The sequence below is a fragment of the Vombatus ursinus genome, unplaced genomic scaffold, assembly GCF_900497805.2.
Source record: "Vombatus ursinus unplaced genomic scaffold, bare-nosed wombat genome assembly UNPS02008553.1, whole genome shotgun sequence".
Lineage (NCBI taxonomy): Eukaryota > Metazoa > Chordata > Mammalia > Diprotodontia > Vombatidae > Vombatus > Vombatus ursinus.
In genome coordinates, this window is record NW_020948331.1 from 1 (window position 1) to 9,222 (window position 9,222).

Here is a 9,222-nt window from a genome sequence, read left to right on the forward strand (position 1 = left end):
TGTGTGTGTGTGTGTGTGTGTGTGTGTGTGTGTGTGTGTGTGTGTGTCCTCTACCACGGTCATGCTCTGATGTCTTCTCATGGGTCTGGAGGGTGGTCTATGGTTCTCGAAAGCTTTGCCAACAGAGCACACCCTGTGGCAGATATTATTGATCTAGAAAGCCCTGGAGCATGGACTGGAACTGGATGTGTGACTTCATTGATAGAGGGAGCTTCTGGATGAGGGAACTCCCTCTGTCATTGGAGATTGGCACCTTCTCTGCAATTGTCATCTTCCAGAGCTGCCTAGAGCTGTAAGATGGTCAGTGACTTGTAGAGGTCACACAATCCCTGTTTCAACAGTGAGACTTGGACTTTTAGAGGTATTAGGCTTCCAGGCTCCTAGCCACCTTGCAACACAGCCCATAGAAATTCATTTAATACTATACATATGGATATGGATATATACACATATATAATTACATATAAATATAAATCACTATATAAATATATCAATCTCTCTACATAGATATAGATAGCCTCTCTGCATGTTTGCATGTGTGTGTGTATATATAATACATACATATACACATGCGTATGTCTGCATGCGGACACATATGTGTGTATATGATATATATGCATATATTATGAGAGAGAGAGAGAGATTTTGATGCCAAAAAAGCCAATTCAGATCTTCATGTAGAGCTGAATGATCAAATGGCCAGGGATGTTATTGAGAACATGCATGCTTGGGTGGTTGTTGGAGTGAGTGACCTCCAGGTGCCTTCCAATTTTAGAGCTCTGTGTGCATGTGTGTGTATTTCTCTATATTTACAAAGGACCTTGGATTGATGCGGGGTGATCCCTGAGCTCCATCCAGCAGTAGAGATTGTTCTGACGCTCTGCCCAGGTCCTGGGCTGGCCATTTGAAGACAAGGTTCTGCCCCGCTGAGCAGCCCGCTTCCTTTCTCTGGCATTGGCCAGGGACCCTTGGTTGGCTCTGCTCAGACCCGGAGCAGCGCTTGCTTTGTTAAACACTTTTCTGTTTCCAAGGGGAAAGGCAAGTCCCACCTCCCTGAGGGGTTTCCTCATTTCTTTTTAGGTGGTTTCTGTTGAGAAGGAGAAAAATAAGCTGAAGAGGAAGAAGCAGGAGAGCAAACACAGGAAAGACGAAGAGAAGAACAAAGCCCGGGAGGAATGGAATAACTTCTCCTACTTCCCTGAAATCACCCATGTTGTCATCAAGGAGTCCATGGTCAGCATCAACAAGCAGGACAACAAGAAGATGGTACGTTGGTGCGGTTTCCCTTCCTCCTTTTCCTCCTCCTGCTGCCTTCAAAGCTGCCCACAGTGACCATGGGTGAGGGAGGGAAAGAACTCCTGTGCTCAGAGGACACCGTCCTCCACCTGGCATTCGAAGCCCTCCCCAGTCTGGCTGTGGCCACGGGAAGTAGGGAAAGAACTCCCATGCTCAGAGGACACTGTCCTCCACCTGGCATTCGAAGCCCTCCCCCGTCTGGCTCCCCCAAACTCTTATTCCACCTTGCTCCTGTATGTCCACTCTGTCCCTGTCTGTCCCCTTCCTGTTCTGTGTATTCCACCGTCCATGTCCTGCCTCTGCCCCTCATACCTGGAATGCACTCCGCATGCACCTCTGCTTTTAGCAATTCAAAGCACAGCCTACCTACATCACCCATGCAAGGCCTGCTCTGATCCCCTCCATTGCTAGCTCTCTCTCTCTCTCACTCTCTGGAAATTACTTCGTATTGCTTTATATTAACTTAGTTCTCTACGTTGTTTCTCCAAGCGGAATGGAAGCTCTTTGAGGGAACAGACTGATTTATTTTTGTTTTTTCATTCCCAATGCCTGTGACTTGGACCTAATAGGTGCTCAATTTGGCGTTACCTTGGACAAGTCACTTAGCTGATAATCCTTGGCCCCGCTCTCCGCACCTGTTAAATGAGTGTGTTGGACTAAATGACCTCTAAGTTTCCTTCCATTTGCCAATCTTTGATCTTGTGACTACATGGGCTCTGCCACCCCTTCTGACTTGCTTCCTCTGACTGTGTAACATCTGAGGATCCCATGGATTGAGTCGAACTGAAATGGGCGCCAACCATGTGCTCGCCTTGGGCCTCTTCCCAAAGAAAATATTGTGTCTTCGAGGTTCAGGTGAAAACAGCCTTGTTCTCGGTCAGTTCCAGTACGCTGAGTTTCACTGGGCCCCTTCAATGCCAGGCCTAGCATGGTCTTTCCTCCAACCGTGCGTCTGGCCCTGGCTGGCCAGCCTTCCAGGGATTGATAGCATCTGTGTTTAATTTAAGGAAAGTTAGCTGATCCGTAGGAAAAGGCCATCAGTTGGCATCGCTGTTTCCCCCAAAATGCTCGTGTGCTCCTGGCCCCTCAGTAGGGAGGGGTGGCCAGGATCAAGTCACTTGGCTGACGTAACCTCAGAGCAGACAAGTACGGGGCCGCACTGGCGCTCTTGTTGCTAAATCTCTGCCTGTCTCATGGTCTGAAGAAGGAAGGCTCTGTGGTTCCCGCTTCCTCTTTTTGGACAGCCCTCAAACACGTCTTTTACATGAGCAGATAGATCTATGTTGTAGGGGAAGTGGAGATTTGGGGGAGGCGGGGAGGAGGTACCTGCTAACCCAATGTAAATGGAAAGATTAACCGGAGTGGAAACATTGACTATTAAAAGAACAGATGGTGAGACAGAGGGGGACACCGTAAAAAGAGAAGAAAAGGAGAGAGAATGCCAGGAATATGGTGGCAGGAGAAGGGGAAAGACAGATTTCATTGCTTATAAGCCATTATCACTAATGCCTGTCTGCCAAAATTGTATTGACCTTGTTATACCTATATATATGTGTACACACTTTTCCCCAAATACAATGTAAGCTCCATGAGGGCAGGGACAGTTTCATTTATATCTTTCCAACACCAGTGCCTAACACTGTACTGCACATCCCTTAGCTGCTCAGTAAATACTTCTTGCAGCTTGGCAGCCAGGTAGTGCTGCAGTGGATAGCGCACCAGTCCTGGAGTCAGGAAGACTCATCCTCATGAGTTCAAATCCAGCCTCAGACACTTAGTAGCTGTGTGACCTCGGGCAACACATTTAACCCTGTTTGCCTCAGTTTCCTCATCTGTAAAATGAGCTGGAGAGGGAAATGGCAAACCACTCCAGTGTCTTTGTCAAGAAAACCCCACATGGGGTCATGGGGAGTCAGAGGTGACTGAAACAAGTAAACAACAGCAAAGATGTGGCAGGCAGTGCTCAACACTGGATGTGCAAAAAGAAGCAACAGGTACACACCCATGTAGATGTAAAACAGAGAAAATCATCACAAGGTCATCTATGGGGGTGAGGGGTGGAGAGCACAAGCAGCTTGTGGGAATGAGGAGAGGCTTCAAGCAAAAGGGAGTGAGAGCTTGAACTGCAGCTTGAAGGAATCCAGAGGTTCTGAGAAGAGGAGGTTAGTGGGGAGGGAATTCCTGAGATGGAGGTTAGCTAGTGCCAAGGCACAGAAATGAGAGATAAGAGCCTCCCGTCTGGAGAACGCTCAAGCCAATTTGGCTGGTCCCCAGTGTGCGTGAAGGGGAGTTATGTTGCGGACTAGAAAGGTGGGTTGGAACCACATTGTGGAAGATGCTATGTTCACCCTGACCCTTTCTGCAGCAGGAGCCATGCATCTGGGTCCTGATGTCAAATGTGTCTTTAAAAGAGCTCCTATTGCCCCTTCCCCAACCTTCGCAGTTGCCGTCAATGGTACTGCCATCTCCCAGGTCCCCTCACATCCCCTCAGTCAATTCCATGACCTTCCTCTCTTGATTACTTGCCTTGTCTCCCATGCCTGGGATGCACTTTCTCCTTATCTCTTCCCTATGTCATACCTATATTTCTTCCAGCACTTAGAACAGTGCCTGGCACATAGTAAGTATTATAACTGTTAAGTGATCGATTGATTGAAGTACAATTCCTGGTATCACATCTTACTCAAGGTCTTTCCTGACCTGCTTCTCCTGCAGAGTGGTTAGCACTCTCTCCCTCTTGAAATTACTTTGTATATGCTCACTTCTAAATGTATCATCCTCCTTACCCTGCCCCAGATCCTTGTAAACTCCCTGAGGGTAGGCACTATTTCTTTTTTGTCACTTCATCTCCAGCCTCTCACTCAGTGCCTTGTTCATAGCAGGTGCTAAAGAAATCCTTGTTGAATTGAACAAGTCTGTATGTACAGCATCCCTCTGCTAGACTTGAGATCTGTTCAATTCCTCTCCTTTTTGTCAGTGTGGGTGTAGGTGATGAAGTCTTGCTTTCTCCCCCGTGATATTTCATAGACAATGTCCCTTCTCCGTTCTCACAGCCTCCCTGTATCCTGCCACCTCCTCCTCCAATCATATTCTTCAGAGACATAGTTGTCTGCATGGTTTCAATCTGCCGTTAGAACACACTCTCCTTGAAGGGAGGACCATGTTTTGCCTTTCTTTGTATCCCCAGCCTTAGAACTGAGCTTGGCCCATAGTAAGTACTTAAAGAATGTTGACTTGTCAACTTAGGGCTTCTTTGCCCCTTCTCTGAAGTTTATAGGCATTTTCACTTGTTTTGTGAATAAAAATGAACTTCCAGATGTTGAAAATAAAGGTCTCCTGCCTGAAGGCTCCCCTTGTTTGAAAGGGTCTTTGCTCATAATAACTGTGAGTGAGCACGTGCAATCCTTGCTCCCATGTCACAGAAATTCTGCTTTCCCAGCGTCCCACAGCTGGCAGGTGTCTGAGGGAGAGTCTGGAAGCAGGTGTGACTCCAGAAGGTCCAGCGCTTGCCAGAGCACAAAGATACTCCTTCTAGGGACTTATCTGTTCACTGTTACCAAGTCTACAGGACATCTGCCACCACTTATTTTTACTTGAGGCATTCCTTCAATGGGAAATTCTGTCTCCCTTTCTCTCTGGTTATGCCTCAGCTCTCCAAGTTACCTCCCAAGAGTCACTGACCCCATTACCCATTTCCTGAGTAACTCCACCCGCCTCTTCTCGTCCCACCAAGCTCTTGTAGTCATTGTTAGTGGCTAGTGGAAAAGGTGCTGGATTTGGAGTCAGGAGAGACTAAAGTTTGATCCAAGCTCAGATACTTCACTTTTCTTGACCTTGGGCAAGTTACGGCCTTGGTTTCCTCAGCTATAAAATGGGAATATTAACACTTGCACTACTTACTCTCCATAGCATTGTTGCAAGGAAAGCCTTTTGCATACCTCCAAGTATTATGCAAATGTGAGCCCCCAGGTTCCTCCAAGGTGAGGATTCAGGAGCCCCAGATTCCAGCCCTTAGTTACAAATTCATTTGGTCACCTTTGGTGGGAATCACTGAACATTATGGGGGCTCATTTGGGTTTCCTCATCTGTGAAATGGACATGAAAGCCCCTGTGTTAGTGCCTCTCAGGTTTCTTGTGAGGACCAAATGGGATAGAGAGAGATGTGAAAGTGCTTTGAAAAATTAAGAGGTGTTTGCATTATTAAAATTGTTGACAACAACAGAATCAATAACTGATATTGTGCTGGCATTTTAACATTTGCAAAGCATTTTTCAGACATTATTTTATTTGATCCTCATGACTGCCACGTGAGAGAAATACCACAGATATTATTCTCCCCACTTTATAGATGAGTAGGCTGAGATTCAGAAAGGGATTTTTAATTACGAATTTTTGTTAGTCTTGCCAGTGGCTCATTCCATTAAAGACTGGTGCTCGTTGATGGGCACTCCCTGTGTCCTTCCTCCAACCCCAGTGCATCTGCTTCTTATAAAGCTCTCAGTGCCAAGCTCCAGGGTTGTGTCCTTCCTAAGTCCTGCCTCAGATCTCCTGGTTCATCAGCCTCTCCTCTCATTGGACTAAGCTCACACTGTATTCTCTTCATCCAGAGCAGCTTCATTTCTGTCTGCATTAGAGTATGGTATAATCAATCAATTACCAAAGAATTACCAAACACCTACTATGTACCAGGCATTATGCAGATGCTGGGGATAGAGAGACAAAGAATGAACCATTCCCTGCTCTCAAGGAGATGATATTCTACTGGTAGGGGGCCAGAGGGAGTGGGCATGTATGTACACACATATGCCATAGTCATTAAACACTACCATGTGTCAGGCACTGTGTTAAGCCCTGGAGATACAAATAAGAAAAAGAAACAGTGTCTGTCCTCAGGGAGCTTGCAATCTAATGGGAGAAAATGATACAGAAAAGGAGGTTACAAAGGGCTGGGGGCTCCAGAAGGCGCTTGATGGCAGGGGCGTGATGTGCATGCAGTCAAAACCAAGCAGAGAAGCAGATGAAACATGGCGACTTAACTAGAAAGGTCTGAGCCTAAAGGAAGGTTTTGGGAAGAGTTTCATGCTCTGCCCTCCAGCCTTCCAGGCAGAGTTTGGGAAAGGCAGCTGACTGCTGAATTTGGAGTAATAATAATAATAATAACTAGTCTTCAGTTTGCAAAGCACTTTACAAATGTTATCTCATTTCATCATCTTAGCAATCCTGGGAGGTAGAGGCTAGTATTAGCTCCATTTTGCAGATGGGGTAACTGAGTGGGGAGGGAAGGAGCAAGAACTTATGTGGCACCTGTGTGCCTGGGACTGTACTAAGTGCTTTATAACTACATTATCTCATTTGATCCTCACAACGACCCTGGCAGGTAGATGCTACTATGACCCTGATTTTGCAGGTGAGGAAACTGAGACAAACAGGGTGAAATGACTTGCCCAGGGTCACACAGCTAGTAAGTGCCTGAGGCTCCAGCCCATGCTCTAGGCACTATGGGGCCACCTCGCTGCTGTGGGCCTCAGTTTGCCCATATGTAAAATGAAGGGGCTGGAATGGATACCCACTGAGATTTCCTCCCGCTCTGGGCTTAGGACCCTAAAATGTGATTAATAAGACATAGAACAGGATTGTTATTGGGGTGAGATGAAATAATGTTTGTAAAGTGCTGTGTAAACCTTAAGACATGATATAAATGTCAGCTGCATTATCATCTTCTCATTCTGAGGCAGTAGAAATGGTCCTGGGGCCAGTCACTATTCTGCTTTCAGTATTTTCTATTAAGCCTCCATGGTCACTATATTTGGGGTGCAGTTGTGTGGTTAGAGCACTGGGCCTGGAGTCAGAATGCCCTGAAGTAAAATCTGGCCTCAGACACTTGCTAACTATGTAACCCTGACCAAGTCATCTAACCTCTGTTTACCTCAGTTTCCTCATCTGTAAAATGGGCAGAATAGTAGCACCTCCCTCCCTGGGTTGTTGTGAGGAGCAAATGAGATTATAATTGTAAAGTGCTTAGCACAGTGCCTGACACATAGTAGGTGCTATGCAAATGGTAGCTACTATTATTATGTTTAATGCTCTGTGTGCACAGGGGCACAACATTCTGCCTGCTTTTTATTTTTTTTATTAATTTATTCTGACTTATCAATAATCAGTTCCATATGCTTTGGAGTTTAAAATTTTTCTCCCCCTTCCTCCCCACCACCCTCCCCAAGACGGTACACAATCTGATACAGGCTATATATTTACATTCATATTAAACATATTTTCACATTAGTGATGTTGTAAGTAAAAATTAAAACCAATAGGAGGAACCATCAGAAAGAGAAAACAAAACTCAACAGAAGAGAAAAAAAAATAGCAATTCAACTTCCATAGTTCTTTCTTTGGATATGGATAGCATTTTCCATCACAAGGCTTCTGGAGATGTCTTAGATCCTTGCATTGCTGGGAAGGGCTAAGTTTATCAATATTAGTCATCAAATAACCTGGCTGTTATTGTGTACAATGTTCTCTTGGTTCTGCTCACTTCACTCAGCATCGGACCATACAAGTCTTTCCAGGTTTTTCTGAAGTCAGCCTGTTCATCATTTCTTATAGCACGATAGTATTCCATCACATTCATATACCACAACTTGCTCAGCCATTCCCCAATGGATGGGCATCCTCTCAATTTCCAATTCTTTGCCACCACAAAAAGAGCTGCTATGAATATTTTTGTACATGTAGGTCCTTGTCCCATTTGTGTGATCTCTTTGGGATATAGCCCTAGAAGTGCTATTGGGTCAAATTTTTGGGCACATTTTTATAGCCCTTTGGGCATAGTTCCAAATTGCTCTCCAAAATGGTTGGATCATTTCACAATTCCACCAATAATGCATTAGTGTTCCAATTTTCCCACATCTTCTCCAACATTTATCATTTTCCTGTTTTGTCATGTTGGCCATTCTGATAGGTGTGATGTGTCTACCTGCTTTTTAGAAATCGGTAAAAGGTATTGGGATTGTCAAAAACCAGACCAAGTAGAAAACAGTCCCTTAAACCAAAAGAGACATGAGTTGTTTAATCCAGGGGAATCAGAGCCGTTTCCCTGAGCATCGCTTCAAGGCTACGTGGCTGAGCTTTACATTTTGACAGATTTAAAGGTGGTGGGGGTGGAGAATGGTTTAAGCAATGGAGGAAAAAGCCCAGGAGGCTGTACTAGTGTGTGGGTTCTGTATCTGACAGCCTCTCGCTGTCCCCTTTGTGTCTTGTATTCCAAGACATCTTGCCTCATCAGCTTCCTTGTGGCTTTGGGCGAAGGTGCTCATTACATCAGCTTTCATTGCTAAGGCTGACCCAACATGGAGTCGGTCTTACTCATCTTCTGGATGGAGCTTATTGCTGTGGGTTCAGTAAAAGCATCTTTGGGGTAATTCCAGCTGCCTGCAGGGTGGCAGGGATGAGATGTCCCTCATCTGGCTCCCAAGCAGTTTTGATTTCTTCCTCCAGGAAAAGCTTTTGAAAGTTTTTTGGCTGGCGTCGTTTGAAGAGGATGATATTGTCTTCCCCGATTGATTGGTGGCTGGAGAGTAATCTTGGGACTTCGTTTCTCTCTTGTTTCCATGCAGGAGTTAAGCCTGTCTTCCCACGAGGAAGCCTTGTCTTTTGTGTCTCTGGTGGACGGCTATTTCCGGCTCACGGCGGATGCCCATCATTATCTCTGCACGGATGTCGCGCCTCCATTGATTGTGCACAACATAGAAAATGGTTGTCATGGCCCCATCTGGTGGGTTAAATTGCCTTTTGAGCTGCCTTTGATGGAAGGAGAATGAGCTGGTGGTCTGGTCATATACTCTCCCGGCCATTTTGACTTGGAGGAATCTTTAGCAGTTGTGTGTGTGTGTGTGTGTGTGTGTGTGTGTGTGTGTGTGTGTGTGT

At 45.7% G+C, this 9,222-nt stretch overlaps 1 protein-coding gene across 1 annotated transcript; it reads left to right on the forward strand.

Moving 5' to 3' along the window:
* Positions 1-1,080: 1,080 nt before the first annotated feature.
* LOC114034213 (tyrosine-protein kinase JAK1-like) lies at positions 1,081-9,131 on the forward strand (the record flags this gene model as incomplete). Its single annotated transcript, XM_027849814.1, has 2 exons — positions 1,081-1,266; positions 8,913-9,131. Coding segments are annotated over 2 exons (390 nt in total), but the record flags the coding sequence as incomplete, so codon positions are not given.
* Between the last annotated feature and the right edge of the window lie 91 nt (positions 9,132-9,222).